We start from the raw sequence: 21,338 nt of genomic DNA, 5'->3' as shown, positions 1-21,338 counted from the left end.
ATTTAGATTAATTTTAAGAAAACAATATACATAAATAAGATTAGAATGAAAAGCAAACAAGCAGAATAGAGAATTGTTAAATGTTATTATTGATATTTATTACAGATAAGATAGAAAATACATGAAAATGTTTATTCATATAAATGTGGACATTATATATAAATGATTCATTAAATTTATTGAAAAAAGGAAATAAATGTATTATTTTTTAATTTGACATACAAAATAATTATATAAAAAACGATTAAATTAATGTTTATATGGAAGAAAAAAACATTTACATCATTTACATAAATAACATCGATTATACTTATCCAACTTGTGCACTGCACAAACAGAAAGGCATAATACTTCGAAATAATTATTTATTTAATGATGTATTGTTTTATTTCGTTTAGACTTGCATTTGAATTAATATTATAATAAATCTTTCGTAATTTTGAATCCGATATTAATGCATTCCACATTTGGTCCCGCTGAAAGTAATATTAAATAAATATTAATGATGATAAAAAATTTATCTCTTCATATAACGTTAACATTTTAAAAGATCAATACGTACCATAAATGTATTAAAATTACCACATAATATTAAACTATGTTTAGCTCTGGTTAAAGCTACACATAATCTTTGGGGATCTGATAAAAATCCAATACCATGACTTCTTACACATGACATTAATATAATGTCACGTTCCTGTCCTTGAAAACTATCAACTGTATTTATTTCGACAGTAAATCTTTTTTGTATACTTTCAGATACATTTGATATTCTATATAAAAGTAAATTTATATAATGATTGTATAATGTACAAATTAATATCAATGTGCGAATAATGAAAAAAATCTTATTAGATCTTACTTTTCATTGACTTTTTCTAAAATTAAATATTTTTGGTTATTGTACGGTGTCAAAATTCCAATAGAAATATTAGTTTTTCCTTTATGTAAGTTGAAATTATTCATTATGCATAATATTATATTTGATATAAATTCAGCTTCATTTGTATTCGAAAATTTATCATTGTTTTGATTTGAATTAATATTAAAAACTCGATAACTGTACATTGGAAATGCCTGTATGTGTTCAACCTCATTTTTTAACTTGCCTCCATAGAAATATTTATTTGGAAAATAAGAAATTGCATATGTCATACGATATTGTGTTGTTAACATAATTATTGGATTATTTTTCAATTTCAGAAATGCATTTTGCACACGAGAAAATAATGATTGATCTAATCCAAATCTCTTTGCTTGCTAAACACATAATCAAAAAAAATTTTATGAATTAAATTTGAACATAAAATTATAATGATTATATAAAGAATATTTTAAGTAATTTTTATATATAATAGATTATACTTGACTTATTATGGTCGCTGGTAACTGATTAGGATCTCCCACTAGAACTAATGTATTCACACCTAGTAGTAAGGGAATCAAATTTTCTGCTTCACAACTTTGAGTAGCTTCGTCTACTATGCAGACTGATATTTTTTCTTTATTTCCACTATAAGAAATAAAAGAGATAATATCAAAAATTTTTACATATAATATTGTAACTAATAATAGATAACAACAACAAAAATTAAAAAATGAAAGTATAGTATAACTTTCTTTATAATTTTACTTTTCTATACTTTAATCTTACCCAAAAATGGATTCCATTTGATTAGTATAGCATGAGGAAAGTGTACATGTTATTATATCTGCACATTCAAGAATTCTACGTTCTGCAACACGTTGGAATTTTGCCAGTTCTTTGTTATTCATTTCATTCATCTGCATTATTTTTATTAGTTAAAAAAATAAATTTCTTTAAAACTTATATATATATATAATAATAAATTTTTTTATAACTTATATATATATATAATACATATGTATGTATATAGAAACATATATATATATATATATATATATATATATATATATATATATACATATATATATGTATATATATACTTACTGATTTATGATTTTCTAATAACTCATACTTTGTACTCATATCTATTAATTTCAGTTTGAGATGTTTCCTGTAAATATCATCTATATTTTGTGAATTTGCAATTTCACATTTCAATCCATTAATACGTGCTTCCAATAGTTTTTTCTGAAAAATTATTAAACTGTATAATGCATTAAAACTGTTTCACATAAAATTTATATGTATTTATCTAGATAAAATTAAATTAAATTAGATTTTACCTCTTCTTCAAAACTTTCAATTGGAATATTTTTTGATGCATAATTTGTAGTCATTCGTTTAACATCCCGTTTTCCCAATTCAGTTAAAGAAATATCTTTTACGGTTAAATGCATAGTTTCAGGTTTACCAATACGGACCATTTTAAAACGATTTTCTAAATAATATAATAAAAATGACAATTGTATATTATTTTCTTTACACTCAATATATGATTCTATGTTAACAGTATAGAAATAAATTGTTTTACGTTTAATTGTAGCTCTAATGGCAAGAAGTCTTAATACAATTTCATCAATAGCTGCATTAGATGGAGCACATACAAGAATTCGTAGAGCAGACTTACTGTTTTGATATCTATTATTACCATATAGTATCTCTGTTATAATATTTACAATAACTTTTGATTTTCCTGTTCCTGTAATATAAAAATTATAAAATTGTAAATATTTATATACCTGAATATAATATAACTTTGTAAATATTTATATACCTGGAGGTCCTTGAATCAAACAAATTTTAGGTTCCTTTTGTATTACAGCACCTGTTACTCTACCAACAGCTTCTAATTGTTTCTGATTCAATTTATCCTGTTTTTGTTAGAATTATTTTAATTATATAATGTATGTATTTATACCACTTGTATTTTTTGTAACTTTACCTTTGTTGTAAGTTGACGATTGTGCACTTCTATTAAAGGTAATTGAAATGCTTCAACTTTTGGATATAAAATTAAATTTATAAGAGGAGATTGTGGAAGATATTGTATTGCTTGAATCATTCTTATATTTGAGCGTAGATATGTCACAGTTCTTATTCTTTGAATGCGGTTTATTATAAAATTCTCTTCAACATTTCTTGTCATAATAGTATATGTCAATAAGGCATATGGCCTTTTCACATATTTTTCTGTAAAAATATCAATAAATAAAAAACAGTTTAAAAATAACATCACTAAATAATGTAATATACATTATTTATGTAATATACATTATTTATGTAATATAATATTATACATTTACCTAAATCTTTGTTGTATTCTGTAAATGACGTTATGATACTTTGATGCATAGATGTAACATAAGCAAATACTTTCTGAAAAATGTGTTTTCCTTTTTCATATTCAAAAACTACCAGATCTCCATAATTAGGATGAGCTTGTTTAGATAAGTTTTCTTTGGTAACTAATACTTGCACTATCAAAGATGATAAATGTATATTTCCAGTTGCTACGTGGATGTTTTTAAAAGATTTTTCCACTATAGAACACATCATAGTGGGTCGCCTGTATGTGATAAATTATTGATATATTTTTACTTCTTTAATAGAAAATGATTTTTATTTAATTCATCATTTCATTATAGACGTACTTTGTATTCTTTTCTATCATCTCAAATTCTCTAGTAATGCCGTACCAAATTTCTAACAATAATAGAGGTTCAGCAATTTTATAATAGTCATTATAAGATTTATAATAAGTTAACATAGGATGTAATTCATTTTCTTTAAGAATAGGTGGCATTCGCTTCAAACGTTGCTGTTCCTGTAAATAGTTCAAGGTAAATTAATGATTTACTTCATTTAATAAAGTTATACTTACTTCAAGCCAAATAGGATTCCAGAGAAAGATACGTAATAGAAATTGTTCTAACTTTGGACCATTTGTGTCAACAGATCTTTTAGAAGATAATTTATCAACCGGTATTGGGGCATCTTTACCCATAAGTTTTTTTAAAATGTTTTGAGGTTCTATTTCATATTCATGAATTTCAAGAACATTATTGAAAGAGACATTTTTTTCTTGTTTTTCTAGTTGATTGATTGCTTGTCTGTTAGGAGAACGATTTTCTTTTTGCATTTTAACATTTTTTTTAATTTTTACTTCATCTTTCAAGTCACAAGTAGTAATAGCCTCTATGTTTTTATCTTTTGTTGTATGAATTGTTTCATTAGTTACATTTTCTATATTTTCAAGTTTATTTACATTTGAATGTGATTCATTGATTTTATTTAATTGAGCAGAATTAACATCAGTAATACTTAAAGATTGCTGTAAATGTTTTGTAACATTATTTAATGTTTCTTTATAATTAGGTATTTTTTTTTTAATTTTTAAAGCGGATATTGAAGGTAGTACATCATCATCTTTTCTTGTATCAATATTAACAGTATTATTTTGACATTGTTTGTTTTCTAGAGATTTTTTTATTGATGGTTTGTTTAGTACCGTTTTTGATCGTATCTCATCAATTAGAAAATCTGATCGAGATTTTAATGATACTTTTGCTTTTGGTTTTGAAAAAGAAGGTTTTAATGGTCCAATCTTAGTCACTTTTTTATCTTCTGCAGCAATTTTTTTTAACTTATTTTTCCTATTTTCTACAAGTTTCTTTTTTTCTTCTTTTGAAAGGGGAAGTTTTTTGAGTTTATCAGATGGAAGATAATTTGTCGAAGCACATTTATCTTGCTTTTGTTCTTTTAAATCTAAATATTCTTTTAAATTTTCTTCAGTCCTTTTGCTGTCCATATTATAAATGCTTTGTTGTCTTTTTCTTTTTCTTACAGGCATATAAGGCGCATCTATTAATTGTGGTCTTTTTCTTGTATTTAATTTTATTTCTTTGGAATGTAAGGTCTGCTTAAGTGCACGGTCATTTGTGTCATTATTAATCATGTTTTGTTTTTTATTGAGAGAATGACTAATTTTATTATTACTTTCCTGTACTTGATTAGACAAATTATCTATTTCCTTTTTTCTTGTATCAAGAGAAATATCAGGATCATGTTCTTTTACCATATCTAATTTATCACTATTTTTAAATTGTTCACTATTTTTGTATTTTTTTTCAATATTTTTTTCTTCATTTTTTTTATGTTCTTTTATTTCATTGTCTCTATTATTTTTAATACTAACACTAAGTTGATTCGAAGTATCATTTATATTTTCATTGGATCTTTTAATAGTATTTTGAATATCTTTATCAATTATCTCCGTACCTGTAGGTTCATCCTTCACAGTTTCTATTGTATGGTTCTTTTTATCATTACTCAAAATTGTATCATTTAACAGTTGACTTCGCGATAATCTATGTAACCATATGTTATCTTCATCTTCACTGTCAGAGATAATTATTTCTGTGTCATCAAGCCTATTAACATCTTCATCGTGATTATCGTTATATTCTCGTTTAATTTCTTTCTTAACTCCAGAATTTACATCTACATTAGAATCAAATAATTGAGAACTTGGGAATACATTTTCTTCATCGTCACTTAAATTAACTATATCAATTTCTGAAAATCTTAATTTTGGTTCTTGCTTGATTTGTTTCAATTTGATTGTTGATTCAGTATAGTTATTAGAATCTTTTACATTATTTTTTATTGTTTCTTCATCATCATCAGTTATTATTATTTCATCTTCCATTTTAATAAAATAATCACCATTATATACAATATTTATAGGACCATCTTCTGGCTTGTTTAGTGTATTTTCTTTTATCAATGATTCATTTTGCTCTTTTAAATTGTCATGTACTTCATTCCGTATTTTTACATTTTCAGAATGATCCCGTTGTTGTGATATTTTAATATTATTACTCATATCTTTATGTATACTTGTATCATCAATATCATTTATATATACTGCATTATTTGTATGGTATGTCCTTTTATTCGTACATGTATTTTTAATATTATCATCATCGTTTTCTTGTACTATTTCTGTATCAATATTATTAGCCAAATCGATACAGATCACTTCATCTTCTTTTATGGGTTGAAATTCATTTGTTTTATTTAAAACATCCTTCTGTATTAAAGGATTTTCTGCACTGTTTACTTCAGATAAGTTTTTATGTATACTAATATCATTCTTTCTCTGAGATTTATTATCGTTATTAGTATCCAAATGTGAAGTATCTTGTTTTATCGTATTAATTTCTGCACAAGTATCTATTAATTCAATCTCTTCATTTGAATTAACTTTGTTAGTTCTATTATCCACCTTTTTATTTAACGTTTTTATTTGACAAGAGTTATTCACATTTTTTGAAAGTTCAGATACTTCATTTGATGCAATTAAATCAGATGACCTGTTTACATTATGTTCAGATAAAGAATGACAGTATTTATCAGTACTTTCTGTTAATGCATTTTTGCATATAGATATCTCAGGCATTGTAATATATTTCCCATCTGTCAATGTTTGGTTTTTAACAATAAAACGTAATTTATAAATAAACATATCATTATTTGTATTATCGGCATTTGGACAACCGATTCCAATAATATCATTGTCATTCAATTTAACCATATGCCTTGCTTTTTGTTTAATTTCATTTACAAATAGACCATTGGAACTTCCTAAATCTATAACATATATTTCATGATCATTACGGAAAAAACTACAGTGTTGACGGGATACTGTAAGACTAATACACTGTATTTGATTTTCTTTTCCTCTGCCACAAGTATACTGAAAGACAATTAAAAGAATAAGAAATATAATAATAATTAATAATATTTATATTAGAATTAATTATAAAAACTGTAAATATCTTTACTGTTTTTCCTGGTTCATCTAAAATGATAGTGCCTGGGAAATGAATTCTTTCCAATAAAAAATTATGGCACGTATTAGAAGTCATTATATCAGTGAGAACAATAAATTTACATTTAAATAGGTATACATAAGTCACAGAAAAGTATATACATTTTATTTCAAAGGCACTTGAAAAATTTCACGATGTCAATTTTTGTAAATAAACATTGAATCCGTAAAGACGCAGTTTAATCCGTAAAGAAGACTTTTAAGGTTACAATCCTTGGTGATTTTATATTTATAACTAGATTGACTTTTTGTTAATTACAAGTTTTTTTTATATTCACAAATATATTTATTGATATATTGAATAATACGCAATATTCAATATAATGTATCTGTATTTATATAAATCGAAATTAATTTCAATAATATTTTCTATTAATAAATCAGCCGATGAAAAAGTTCAATCATTGTTGGCAATATCCACTAGGTAAAGCATCCATAATTTCGTGTCTATGCGCATAAATGCCCAAATAAGCAAAGTGAGCATGCGTAACTGAAAGCGCAAAAACTGAATTGAAAAGTAAACAATACTCTCCTATTATTTGATAGTTTATATTCAAATATAATTAGCAATATGTATGTGTATATATATATATATATGTATAGTAATATTGTGACGTAGCAATTTAACGAAAATAAAGATACGTTACAGAGTTAACTACGATGAAAGTGAAAAGCCAATAAGTACATGGAAGAACGTTATGCCATAAATATTAAAATTCCTTTAAAATTGAATTTTCTAAATTGAATTAAGTACTACGCAAAAGGGTGTTGAGTTTTGATAAAGAAATTAATTTATACTATATAAGGTATGCATATATAAATACATAAGATCTACATCCTACTTTTATATTAACAAAAGGACCTGCCTTATCATTTCAAAAGATTCAATTTTTAATTCCTGTTATTTTATGTGAATTGAATTTTTTTGATTATAATTATATAACAACATAAAGATAATACTATGAAAAATTGTTAAAAAAAATATATATATATATAAATTTATTAGAAATTTTTCTTATAGATTCTTCTTCATTTCTACGTACGGTTTGTTGCTGTGTATTATGCATAAGACCAATTAAAAAAATTAGTTAATATAAACAATGGATAAATATACCAAACTGAATACCACTTCTTTATCTCATATATGGAAAATAACTTCTGTTGAATATTTTTTAAATTTATCAGAACGATTATTATCGCCTATATTTACACAAAAATATAAAAAAGTACATATTTGTTATCAAATAAGTTTACAAAGTATTCTGGACTTTTATCACTGTCCAAAATGTTTTAAAATTACTTGTAAGGACATACAAATTGGTCTATTATTTTCTAAATATTCACCACCTGATATAGTTTTGAATGTCAAATACAAAATAAGAGGATCTAAAAAGAAAGTAACTGTATCGGATGTCATTACAAACAAACTATATGGATTACAAACATTTAACATTTGTAAAAATTGTGAAACAGACATAAATTTGAAATGTTCGATAAGTTATAGCACACTTTCAGCAAAATTCATTTATGAATCGATTCCTGGTAGATATGTTCTTTTAAAGTCATGGGAAGAAAATGTAACTGAGTATTTAGATATTATGTATAAAACTGGCATATTCAGTGACATGACTATTTATGTTAAAGACAAACCATTTATGATACACACTCCGATATTGTGTTATTATCCTTATTTTAAGTCATTAATAATTAAAGCCAAGAATGAAAATAGTAACAGGATAGATATATATGATGTAAATCCAGATCTATTTGATTATATGTTATGTTACATTTATACAGCGAATGAGAATACCTTAGATTCTTATGCGCGTGAACTTTTGCCAATAGCTAATAGATTTGGTATAACTAATTTGGAAGAGAATTGCATAAAGATATTGCAAACGAAAATGAATGTAGATAATGTCATTGATATTTTGATTGTGGCAAACGAAATAAATTCAGATCATTTAGTCGCAGATGCTATAAAGTTTATAGTAAATTATGCAAATGATATCAAGAAAACAGAGAACTATGAAAATTTAAAACGATTTTATCCAGATTTAATGATAGAACTTTTAAATTTTCTTATGACTAAATGATTATTTTCTATTTTATTAAACGAAGTACATCGTCTTTTTTGGTATCATTTTTATATTTCTCTTTATTTTTTTATGTTTCTTATTTTTTTTATATTTTGTATATATTTATAATCGATATAATTAAGTACATCTAATCTATATATGTATATAAATTTATCACATCATTTTTATTATATTTTTATATTTTTATAAACACATTATCCTGATAATAAATTAGCATTATAACAATTACGATAAATATTAAGTAAAGGAAGATTCAGTTTTTACTCGATAATTATTTATAAAAGATTATAATAAAACATTAGATTTATAATTAATGTCTTTCTTGTTCACAGCCCTTGCAGGAACGTTATATTTGTTTAATAAATTCTAACTTTTATATAAAAAATATACATAATTACGATGCTGTATATAATTTACTAATTAACTACAATTAACTAAAAATTTATAAAAAAAAAGAAGATATCTAAATAAATACATCTTATACACATTAGAAATGATAGATACCACATGTTAATTCGTTCATGCAAACGAGTTTTTTGCGTACCGTCTTATTTTACGATATGAACTTGTTATATTCATTGTATTATGGCAATAAAAAAAATTTCAATAAGATATATTTGAGATTATTATTTATAAGCAAGACCAGCGTTATGCAAAACGTCGAATATTTTTTCCCGCGGTATTTTGTCCGTGTCGCGATCGATTACCTGCGAATAAATGATTCATTGAATGATGTTATTTTTTATTAGCATTTTATGTCATTCACATAGTCGAAAAGAAATTTGTATAAGAAATTATTATTCTTATGCAATTAAAAAAACAAAAACAAAAAAGAAAGTAAAGAAAATTTTTTCCCTATAGTTTTACCTGCATTTCTTTATCAGTGAACCACGATTCTTTCGCAAGTCCAGAAGCGATTCGTGGATTTTTATAAAAATCGTTTTTTAGGTGATACGGTAAAGTATTTTCCATTGCCGAATTCAACAGTACGGCTGGATGTGCATAGATCGTTCCTGATTGAGCAAAGAATTGTGGCGCAGCCGCGCATGCCCCAGCAAAGACGAGAACAAAAATGATATTCATCTCTTGATCACCTTACCTGTAAGAGAGATATTTCTTTAAAATACTTAAATAAATTTAACTCGTCAAAATATTAAATACTTTTCAAACTTTTACAATTGTATGTTTATTTATTTATTTATTTATTTTTTACCGATTACAAACATTAAGGATACAAGTGTTAGATAAATTCCTTAGCTCTGTAATAATATCGTCAAATTTTAATTAATAAAATATATAAAGAAAAATATATTCTTATTTATTTTATTATTTTATATATAAAACGTATTAATATATAAAATATATAAAATAATATATACATATATATATATATATATATATATATATATATATATATATATATTATACTTATTTATATGTATTTAGCAGTAATAATTTTATGTGTTTATATATATATATATATATATATATATATATATATATATAATATATAATATATACATATTATATATAAAATTTGTTGATATTTGCTTGTTATCACAAAAATTCAACTTACCACGGTGAAACGCGATATTATAAAAATACTATAGAAAAGGACAAATGATCTAAATAAACTAATTGTTGAAAATGAGGAACCATTTAATACTTCTTGTTATCCTAGAAGATTCTACCGTGACAAGTTTAAGAACTTCTCTTAAAATTGTTGAAAGAGAGTTGTCAACTCTAACTTTGATACTAACGTATATGATAAAAGAGAGACCGCAGAAAACGGATTAAAATTTCACCGCAACAGTCATCAAATATACTTTAAGCTTTGATTACGATCGTTATTGCCATGATCTATCTCTCTGATAGGATTTAATATCTTTAAATCGTATGGATCACCTTGAAAAGATTGAAGAATTATTTTCTTTACTTTTAATTTGAGGATTTGAATTTAAACGATTTTTTTTCTTCGTCTTTATATTTTCTTTTTTTCTTTTTATTTATTTATCTCTTAGCACATACATACATACATATATATATACATACATACATACGTACATATATACATACATACACACACACAAACATGCGCCGCACATATACACTTTTTTCACTTTCTTGCTTACCTCTTGACCACTTAAAAATCTCTTCAAAGACGTTTTAGATATGGACGACGTTTCCCTCGTAAGTATCTAACTGAATGCACGATCCATGACGGCGTTACTTATATACGAGTTGCTCGACCAGTGCTTTCCACTCGAGCTAAGGTTACATCCGAAGACTCGTGGTCATTGCCTAGTCGTTGCTTTGGTCCTTCCATCGGCTAACTTTGTCCTTATCCTCGAGACGAGGTCATCGATCTTCAGCTAAATCAAGTCAAGGGTGACGAATATCGATCGATCGTTTCAATTGATCCAATTAGTATAGCTTCCTCTCATATTTTTATTTCTTTTTATCTTTTTTTTTATTTTAAAAAGATTTTTTTTGTCGCACAATGATCAGCCAAACAAACAACAAATTTCAAAGAATTCCTATATCTTTTCGAATGATTAATTTCCATCTGTTTGTTTGTTTCGCTGAAAAGATTGCTAGATCGTTCGTATCGATCGAAAGATTCTAATGTTGAAAAAGGAAGAAATAATCGAGTGATAAACGTGCAACCGGATGTTACATTACATCGGTTGCTTCTATTTATCATATCGTAAAATTTATTAATCTTTGTATTTATCTTTGTATTACGCGCGGGCTTTGAACCACGTGACTTACGATCGAGTAGATTAAATTTTAGATCTATAGGATGATCTACGTACGAAGAAAATTGAATGCTCTTTGTGTTTCTTCTTTTTATTTATATTATTAACTTTGTTAATATGTATAACTTCCAACATTTTATATTTAAATAAATAATAAATAACAAATCAATATGATTAAAATGTGTAATACATAATAATCTGATATTAATTAGAGAATTATATGATTAATAACAGAATATGATTAAAATAATTAATACATAATTATTTCATATTGTTTATTTATTTTTGTTATTTATTTTATTTATATTTATTCTTATTATTTATCGTATTTAATATTTTTAATATATTAGATAAATAAACAATTCTCTCTATTTAATAAATATCAATCATTTTATTTAAAAATGTCTTATTTTCTTTATTATCTTTTGTATTATTCGAAAATCTTAATACAAAGCTAAAAATATAAGAAGCCTTGCATACACATATATATGTGTGTGTGGGTGTCTTTTGGATATTTCTCATTCTAGTTTCACTTTTTACATCAGAATATCCGAATTCCATGGGTGTATCCGGCACGCCCGTTTGTTACGATACCGATTTCGTTCGTGAACGAAAGTTACGCATTAAATCGAACGTGACCGTACGATATAATGCAAGCAAAAATTTGGTGAAAAAGAAATTCTATCATCCTTCGTGTTTATTGGGAAAACATTAGAATTCGTTGATTCTTCGTGATAGCTAATCAATCTAATTAATCAAGCTAGTCGATCTAATTAAAAAATTTATTAATTTAAACGATCAAGTTGGAAATATCTTTTTATTTAATTAAGTTTAGATTATATGTTTGATTTTCTTTTTTCTTTTTTCCTTTTTTCTCTCTTCCTTCATACTAGGATATTTCTCATAATTTAGATTTCCATGAAAGCTTCGCAATTTTCAACTCGTCGTTAATCGAAGGTAAGGAGAGAATGGATATTCTCGTGGTATTCGGGTCAATGTTGCGACCTTAAAGGCAGAAACTAACCGACAGAGCAGTCGCCCTTGTCAGAATTGATTCACTGATTCAGGAAGTCGTCCACATTGGTCAAGTCGTTTTTAATAATCTTCAGAAATATCATATTTCGATAAAGGATTTATATGGAGGATCTAAAAAAAATCTGGATTATTATTTGTATTATTCAAGTGTCTTTTTAAAGCATCCCTTCTAATCGTTCATTGATGATATGATCGTTAATGAATGATCAAATCATTATAAACTTTTTTTCATTCAGAGAATTATTCAAGGTTTTATTTTTAGATTTTAGGCGTCCTTCGTTCGCTTGTTCATATATTAAGACATATATTATTTTTCATTATGAAGTAGAATGTCGTATCTTACATGATTATCTTTTAAATATTTAATTAAATTGGATAAAGTTAGCAAATTTTATATAGGTCATGATATAAGAAAACGGCAAGGATCATAAAAGACATAAGAATTTTAATTTCTATATTTTTTATTTTCATTTGTGATAATGTGTGCGTGTGCGTGTGTATGTATGTGTGTATACACTCAACTTGTTCATTTATGAAAGTACAAAAAAGATGTAGATCATTATTAATCACAACTTTAATGGCTAGGTTTTTTATACAACAGTAAACGTCATCTCCACGGAATAGAATTTTGTAATCAGTCATAATGACAAATAGTCATTTGGAATTCTTGTAGACTTTTCGAATGAACGATCAGCCAAGATTTCCACTGGATTTATATAAGCGTATCATGATTATTTCGATAAGTTCAGAAAAAGATCGTAAAAAATATTTATATATACGAATCTTTTTCCAAGCTTATGAAATTCGGCCGAGTTTGGATAGATTTTAATCAATGATAATACTCGTAAGCAGGTGAAATAGTTTTCTGATAAACAGGAACAGCTGCATGTGCTACTGCTGGTGCATAGGCTTTTCCGACGACTGGTACAGAACCATGAACCTGAACGTGATCCAAATGAGCAGTTTTAATTAGAGTTGGCTGCTGAATAGATACTCTTTCGAGTTTCGTTGCTGGCTCAACAACATCGACTTCTTGAAGAGTTTCGATTGGTCTGCTAACTACGACACGTCTGGTGGAGACACGTTGATCGGTTGGTTCCGCGTTATCAGGTGCTGGAGTTGCGGACAAAACGCGTGCACGTATGTGTCCTGCTTCAATGTTCTGTCTGCTGACATCTCCTGTACGATCGAATCCAACCTGGAATGATCAATGATATTTTTTCATTTGATTCATTGAAAAAAAATGTTTTCGCTTGTCTGAAGTTGATGTAAACAAATGAAACAAGTATATTAAAGATGACAGTAATTACCTCAGAAATACTACCACGTGCCGTGAGAAGCTCGATCAGTCTGTTCTGATTGGATTTATTTTCTTCAGCATTTAATCTTTGACTAGGAACAACAGATGGGGATGGATCATGAGCAATGAATGGAGAGTTTTCTTCCAATGGTGCTCCGTTTGAACGAGTGATTACTTGAGGTTGAGTTCTAGTCTAAATCAAAAAGAAGTAGTTCGATAAAAATCAAAGTTAATTTAACATCTTAGAAGCGATGAAAAAAGCATTATGAATAAACACCTGAGATAGATCAGCAGAAGAGAAGAGACGTTGTTCGTTTTGTGCAGAGTTCGCGTTACGGAATTCAGGATTGTCTACTACAACAGATTCTTCCTCAGAGATCGAAGAAGCAGTAGAAGATGCTATTGCTGGTGCTGGGGTTGAAGAGGGAATGAAGAGAGGAGCTGGGCTAACCGAATGAGTAAGTGCTGGTATTTGGATTGGTGCATGGATGGAATCATAAGCCAAAGGTTGGATAACGGCAGGTCCTTTTTGTGATTTCGATGTTGGTTCGTCAAGTTCTACCACTGCTGAACCAGCTGGCCTGATGATTACACGTTCTTCGATATCGTAGAATTGTTTCTGAATAGCCGGTCGACGTACCTATATTAATACAATCTTATTTAAAATGATTTATTTTCTCTTTTGTATTATATTTTAGATTATTAGGATTATTAGATGAAATTTAGTTAAATCAATGATAAGTATAGCTTACTTGAAATATTTTTGTTTTATGTTTTAGATTATTAAGATTATTAATTTATAGTTAGTTTATAGTTAGACCAATGATGTGTATACCCTATTTGAAACGTTTTAAAGTTTAGAATATTTATATTTTATTTAAAAAAAGAAAACAATTTTGTTTTCACTCAGACCTCTACTTTACGCGTGGAGACAGCAGGCTTGATGACATCAAGCTGTTTTTCAAATACAGCTGGTTGTGCTTCAATCCTGGTAACGGGAACGTGAGATACAGTTGGTACATGTTTGACATAAGGAACAGCAGCGACAGCTGGTACTTGTGCTGCAGCATATCCAACGTGATGTGCTTCAACCTTCGCTGGAATTGTAGCTTGAGCGTATTGTAAGGGTGCAGCGTACTGCAATGGAGCTCCAAAGTGTTGCTGAGTTTGATAAGCAGTTGCATAAGCAAGGGATGATTCCTCTGGGACGTTATTAATGTATGTTACACCAGCAGGGTTTAAATATGGCATCCTAATGGCCACATGACCGCAGAGACCCACTTGCAGCAATGCTGCAGCCACCAAGAATAGTTGCATTCTGAAATTCAAATCACACTCTCGATAATTATTCACTTTTTTTTTCACTTTACTCTTTTCCTTGAAGATCTAGACTATGATTTAGGATAATATTTTTTAGGAAAAGAATAACTTGGCACACAATGTTCTTTAACTTTTCTCCCAAAGACATAAGATATAGTAAGTATAATATAAAATTAAATAATACTATATAATAACTATCATCAGACATATTGTTTGACAAATAAAAAATTTTCCTTCGATAACATGTTATAAAAAATATTTGAAAACAATTGCTACAATATTTTTACGTAATTTGAATATAAATGATAATAAGAAATGGTCTAACGGAATTTTTTAATGATATTATTTCAATCACCTTCCGAAATTGCCTTAGACTCAAGTCAAGTTTAAATCTTCGCTGTCTCGTGATGCACGAAGCAAGCAAAGGGTTGTAAGTGACTGTGTGCCATCGATGCTATCCAGCCGTGCTTATATGTCCACGTGGTGGTACCGATGGGCCCCTCCCAACGAAAAAAGATGAAGGCAGTTTACCAGCCCTCCCCCCTTCCCTTACCACTAGACCCCACCCCACATCTTTCACGTTTACGAGGCCCACAGGTCCAACGAGAATTGGGTCGTTTCTACTTGAAGCATATTCGTGAAACCACCTTCATCGCGACATCACGTTAGTGTCATTCTCGATGATGAATACGATCAACTTTCGTAACTTTTAATTAGTCCACGGACATTCAAAATGATCGGTACTTCTTTACGTTCCTGAAAAAAAATGAAAAAAAGAAAAATAACGAAAAAGAAGAAAATTCATACAGGGGAAAGAAAACATTTTTCAAGCAAATCTTTTTTTTACTTTCCAACAATATTTCAAAAGTCTGAGAGTCTTTGCGGAAGATATGTTACACGATAAGAAAACATTTTTTTCAAGCAATTTTTTTTTCTTTTTCTTTTTACTTTCCATCAATATTTCAACTGTCCGCATAAGCTCGTACATGAACAAGCAAACATTTTTCAAAAAATCGTTCTTTTTTATCAAAACTCATTCGTATCGCTGACTTTTCTTTACTGAAGTCGTTTACCCCTATTAATAAAACTCCTAATTAAATGACCTCAATTAATAAAACATATTCTATATTTTAAGATTTTTTGTTTTGTTTTTTATTTAAATAATTCACGAAAGAAGAAATGAGCCACTTTCTAATCCATCTGATTATCATTGTGGGTCGTATCACGTGACTTTAACGTTCATTAAACAAAATTTCTCCTGAGGTGTTCCTAGGATACGAGGACTTGGCAGTTAAAAAGGGGGGAAAAAAAAGAACAAAGAAAGGAAGAAAAAAGTAGCAGACGTCATCTGATTTTTACATATTCGAACGATTACGCCACACCTTCTCACGTCGCACCTTCTCTATTCTAGTTTAATGATTACCAGAGAGTACGTATTGGTAACCCAATATACCAAAGAGAATTGACAACGGATCGTCTGAAAGTGAAAACTGCCAGAATTCGACTAGGTCGATGCCTTCTTTTTGTTGATTCATTGAAATTCAACTCTCGATGGCTTTGGATGCTCGTGTAAATTTCAGAATACTAACGAAATATTCTTCATTCTTTGTCCTTAAAAAGTGAAAAGGATCTTTATTTTTTTTTTTCATTTTCGTTCTTTTTTTTTGCTTTTGTCTAATTGTATTAAATTTTTGAATGTTTCGTAAAAAAATGCCGGTAATTCGGTTACATAATACAGAAACGAATTATAAATATCGATATTTAATGTCTACACGTGTACGTAAATAAAAAAAAAATCCTTTTTTTTCTTACTTCTATTTAATAGATTAAATCTATGAAAATTTCATAAAAATAATAGTGACGATTTATTTACTTCAAATTCATAACTGAATGATATATTCTTTTTTTCGTATTTATTTATATACTTACATATAAATCGGATATAAAGATTATGTAACTTATATCGATGTTATCTGAATATCAGTATATAAGCACAAATAACCTATACTCACTAATATGAAAGTAAAAACCGGTTCTTTTTATCTTTAAAATAAATTAGGTCGATTTTGTGAGCAGTGAAGCAGCCCGAAAACAAAAAGAAAAGAAAATAATGTATTATTTTCAAATATTTTTAGTATATTTGTATTCGTTAAATTGGATCGTGTCCTTGACCTTCTGACGATAGAATTTCGATTGTAATGAAACTAAATATTGAAACCACGCCTATTAAGTTGGTGAAAGGAAGAGATGTTCGCAATTGGACGAGCCTCTCTTATTCAAGTTTTTCGAGAAAAACAAAGACGAGAAAGGATCGATTGAAGTTGATCTATCGTCATTGAAAGTTCGCCAATCGAGAAATCGATCTTCACCTTGTTCGTCGTGATCGTCAGCTTTCGTAATATTTTCAAGCAATCTCTGTCTTATCTAACAATTTATCGGTGGAAGCACAAATACATAGATCTTTCAACTGAAATTAAACGATCTTGATCTTATATTTCATAAAAAAGGAGCTTGAGTAATTAATAAAATAATTGAATATTTTCAATTTACATAATTTTCCTTCATAACCTCAAAATTCGTTTATTCGACAAATTCTATTCCTATTATTTATCACGAACTCTTTTTATATATAAGTATATAATATATAGTAATATAAGTATATAAGTATATAATATATAATAATATATATCATAATAATATTTAGAAGAGATATGTAATACGTGAAAATTTTTGAGGTTGCGTCTGGATGCTTTGATTGACTATAACAATAAAGGACATATCGTACATAAATACATTTATTATATATATAAACATATATATTTATTGGAAAGTTAAAACATTTCGTTCGTCTAACGAGAATAAAATTGTAAATTCAATTGCGAATATATTTTTTATATGCATATAAGCATATTTTTTTACGTCTGGCTTATGTAGGTCGAGTTCCTTCGAAAAATTCGTTTTTATTATTCCTCATAAAAATTGTGAAGGCGATAATTTATATATACGTGAGAAAGAAATTTAATGAAAATTGAAAAAGATTTCATTTTCATATAGGATACGGAGTTATCAAAATCGAGTTCTTGACCTTGACATTGGCTTAATGAGTTTACTTTCATAATATCACATTTTATTTCATGGAAATGTCAATCGTTTATTGATATATACATCGTCGAGATATCTTTTTGTTTTATTCGATCGTTTGTAAGTATTATGCGTTACGAAACGATAAGTATACGAAAGATAAAGCGTTATAAATATAGTTAATATACGTAATAATATGACTTCAAGATTGCTAGAGATATCGATCAATGTAAGTTAATGGATTCCGATCACGTTATTCGAGCACGATCATTCGTGGGATGCATTTGGAAACACCAATCGGAACTTGTAATCGCGCGAAGACTTACACTTCAATTTTCGTCTCATGAAGAAATCACCTTTCACTCTTGTGCTCGCATTCGATACGAACGGTTAAATCTCTTTGCTTGCAAATTTACTTTACTTCCTTTTTTTTTTATTTTTTAGTTTTTCTACGTTATTTTTTAAGTTAGTTGAAATTAGAACGAATTCGGATATATTGTTTTTTATTTGAACGATTTATTTTTAAGGTTAATAGAAACGAATAAAAATTATTTATTCGTATTTATATTTAATTAGTTGTATTCGTTTTTAAAGTTTATAGAAACGAAAGAAAATTGTATTAATTTTTTGTATTTATCTTGATAACTTCTTTGTTATTATTATCCGTATTTATTTTGAAGATTATTAGAAAATAAAAGAAAATTTTATTCGAATTTATGTTCAGTCTTCATGATTTTATATTTTTAATATTTTTAATCATTCATATTTGTTTTTTTTAAGGTTGATAGAAATGAAAGAAAATTTTCTTAATTTTTTACGATTTGTTCTTAAATAATACCGCGACGCGGTGTGATTGTTTTATGATTACAGTAACAAAGATCTTCTCTAGGTCAAATTTAATTCGATGTTATTTGTAATTGTTCTTTTAAAATTGATGGTTCGGCTACGTAATGGAGGAAGAAGAAGAGGAAAAAGAAGAAACAAGAAATTTAAGATTATATCATGATCAGACGATGGAAAGGAAAAAAAAAATTAGAATTAGAAGGTACGATAACTTTCTTTTGCTTTTAATATTATTTTTAATCGACATGTTTATTGTCCTTCGATCTATTACCAAAGTACTTTCATATTAAAAATCTATTATGATTGATTACTGATCTTAATGAAGTCTCTTTTCATTAGTTATTAACATCGAAAGCGTTTTAAATCAGATCCATAAGAAATATTTTAACATCCTTCGTTATTGCACTGATCTATTTCAACACACACACACACACATATATATATATATATATATATACATATTATATATATATAATATATATTATATACATAATATATATACAAATTAGAATGTTGGATGAAATAAAATAAGAAATTATTTTTAATTAATTTAATTAATTTATTATAAGATTTTTCTTAATTCATTTAAGTAATGTGAATTAATTTAGTTTTTATTTATATTTTTTTGTAACAAGTACATAAATTTTTGATTACATGTACATATATAAAATATATATAGAACTACATATGCTATATATATTTTTTCTTTGATGTGTGTGTGTGTGTGTGTAAATATATACACAGAATGTTTCTTATTGAAATTATTTAGAATTGAAATTGTTCCTAACAGAATTATAATCATTGAAAATTAATTTGAATATGCGATAAGGGAAAGAAAAAAAGGTATTTAAAGCGTTTTTTTGGCCCTTGGATTACATTCTTATGGCGTCATATAAAATTAATAGTTTAGTCTAATAGTAGAACTTATAAATAGAATTATAAATGCGGCAATGCAAATAAGAAATTCTCATGGTATGTTGGGACAAGTTATTACATAGATCACTTTTACGCAAGACAAGACTTTGTATTAAATCTGCATATAAATTTTGAACAACTTCTAATGGATTTTTAAATAAACAAGTTAAATGAAATATCTCATTAAATGTCTTATTTTTTTCTTTTCTTAAAAATATTTTATATTAACTTTAAGTGGTTATAGTCCTCGTTAGGGAAGCATTTACGGACATATATTTATTAAACAACTTCAATTCTAAATGACTTCAATAACACGCCCTTAATGTTTGGATCCGGAGTCATGATATAAATTTTGATCCTTTATAGAGAAAAAAATAACACTATCATCGTCTTTCAACACACACACACATATACACACGCATACACACATACACACACATACACACACATACACACATATACACACATACACACACATACACACATACACACACATTATACATTATTATTTTTTGTTTATGAAGTATCAAAATTCATTTCATGGTTGATTATCATTCGATGCGTGAAAAATAAGATCCTTTTATAGGATCGACCATCATCCTCATTCTGTCACTACTGTTCTTTCTCTTTGTTATTGGTTCTTCGTCTCTTTTCGTATTTTTTTTTTTATCTTTTTCTTTCTTTCGTTCTTTTATATGTGTGTGGTCACTGAAACCGAAAGTAAAGCAAACGCGAACGGGAAGGCTTTGTATGTAGGAGCTAAGTTAACGCCCAGAAAACTGGTTGTCCTTCGTTGTGTAATCGGTATGTTCTCGTAATACAGGATCTTCGAATTGCCGCTGTGCCCACAGCATAAAACCTCTTCTCTTTTCTTCTTCTCCTCCTCTCTTTATTTTTTTTCTTTCTTCTTCCTTTTTTCTCTTTTTTTTTTTGGTATTATTATTCTGCCTCGGCCTAAAAAAATATTTTTACTTCGGTCGTATTTCGAACTAAATAAATATTCTTATGGCGTTCGTTTAATGTTAATCGCAAATGCACCGATCGCATTCATCGTTTTTCGTGAAAGTACTGTCTTTTACTTTTCTTTGTATTTTTTCTTTTTCTTTTCCATTTTTTTTTCTTTTTTCTTTTTAAGAAAACGTCACCATCTCTTTGTTGTTTGATC

The 21,338-nt window shown here is 27.4% G+C and overlaps 4 protein-coding genes across 7 annotated transcripts; 1 reads left to right on the top strand and 3 right to left on the bottom strand.

The window, feature by feature from the left end:
* Window positions 1-141: 141 nt before the first annotated feature.
* LOC124427441 (helicase sen1) lies at window positions 142-7,222 on the bottom strand. The gene is made up of 14 exons (XM_046970363.1): window positions 6,775-7,222; window positions 3,810-6,686; window positions 3,580-3,752; window positions 3,232-3,494; window positions 2,871-3,118; window positions 2,703-2,799; window positions 2,460-2,627; window positions 2,212-2,366; window positions 1,973-2,116; window positions 1,655-1,785; window positions 1,366-1,513; window positions 863-1,260; window positions 563-773; window positions 142-476 (listed from the first exon to the last, which is right to left on the bottom strand). Exons 1-14 carry the CDS (start codon window positions 6,856-6,858, stop codon window positions 366-368), a joined length of 5,208 nt encoding a protein of 1,735 aa, XP_046826319.1. The 5' UTR covers window positions 6,859-7,222; the 3' UTR covers window positions 142-365.
* Window positions 7,223-7,442: 220 nt separating this feature from the next.
* Window positions 7,443-8,957, top strand: LOC124427442 (speckle-type POZ protein B-like). The gene is made up of 2 exons (XM_046970364.1): window positions 7,443-7,627; window positions 7,843-8,957. Exon 2 carries the CDS (start codon window positions 7,922-7,924, stop codon window positions 8,915-8,917), a length of 996 nt encoding a protein of 331 aa, XP_046826320.1. The 5' UTR covers window positions 7,443-7,627; window positions 7,843-7,921; the 3' UTR covers window positions 8,918-8,957.
* Window positions 8,958-9,052: 95 nt separating this feature from the next.
* On the bottom strand, window positions 9,053-11,182 carry LOC124427383. 3 transcript variants are annotated; one of them, XM_046970256.1, is made up of 3 exons: window positions 10,681-10,767; window positions 9,788-10,019; window positions 9,053-9,627 (listed from the first exon to the last, which is right to left on the bottom strand). In XM_046970256.1, the coding sequence occupies exons 2-3, from the start codon at window positions 10,001-10,003 to the stop codon at window positions 9,547-9,549; spliced, it is 297 nt and encodes a 98-aa protein (XP_046826212.1). In that variant the 5' UTR covers window positions 10,004-10,019; window positions 10,681-10,767; the 3' UTR covers window positions 9,053-9,546. The 3 variants fall into 3 exon arrangements, with proteins under 3 accessions (XP_046826212.1, XP_046826211.1, XP_046826210.1); XM_046970255.1 differs by lacking the exon at window positions 10,681-10,767 and adding an exon at window positions 10,497-10,671 and having other exon boundaries at window positions 9,054-9,627; XM_046970254.1 differs by lacking the exon at window positions 10,681-10,767 and adding an exon at window positions 11,053-11,182 and having other exon boundaries at window positions 9,055-9,627.
* Window positions 11,183-13,173: 1,991 nt separating this feature from the next.
* Window positions 13,174-17,549, bottom strand: LOC124427342. Of its 2 annotated transcripts, none has more exons than XM_046970169.1 (6): window positions 17,264-17,549; window positions 15,690-16,090; window positions 14,927-15,332; window positions 14,292-14,654; window positions 14,025-14,207; window positions 13,174-13,912 (listed from the first exon to the last, which is right to left on the bottom strand). In XM_046970169.1, the coding sequence occupies exons 3-6, from the start codon at window positions 15,329-15,331 to the stop codon at window positions 13,544-13,546; spliced, it is 1,320 nt and encodes a 439-aa protein (XP_046826125.1). In that variant the 5' UTR covers window position 15,332; window positions 15,690-16,090; window positions 17,264-17,549; the 3' UTR covers window positions 13,174-13,543. The 2 variants fall into 2 exon arrangements, with proteins under 2 accessions (XP_046826125.1, XP_046826126.1); XM_046970170.1 differs by having other exon boundaries at window positions 17,347-17,549.
* Between the last annotated feature and the right edge of the window lie 3,789 nt (window positions 17,550-21,338).

The sequence above is a fragment of the Vespa crabro genome, chromosome 10 (assembly GCF_910589235.1).
Source record: "Vespa crabro chromosome 10, iyVesCrab1.2, whole genome shotgun sequence".
NCBI lineage: Eukaryota > Metazoa > Arthropoda > Insecta > Hymenoptera > Vespidae > Vespa > Vespa crabro.
This window is presented reverse-complemented; position numbering and strand designations above follow the sequence as displayed.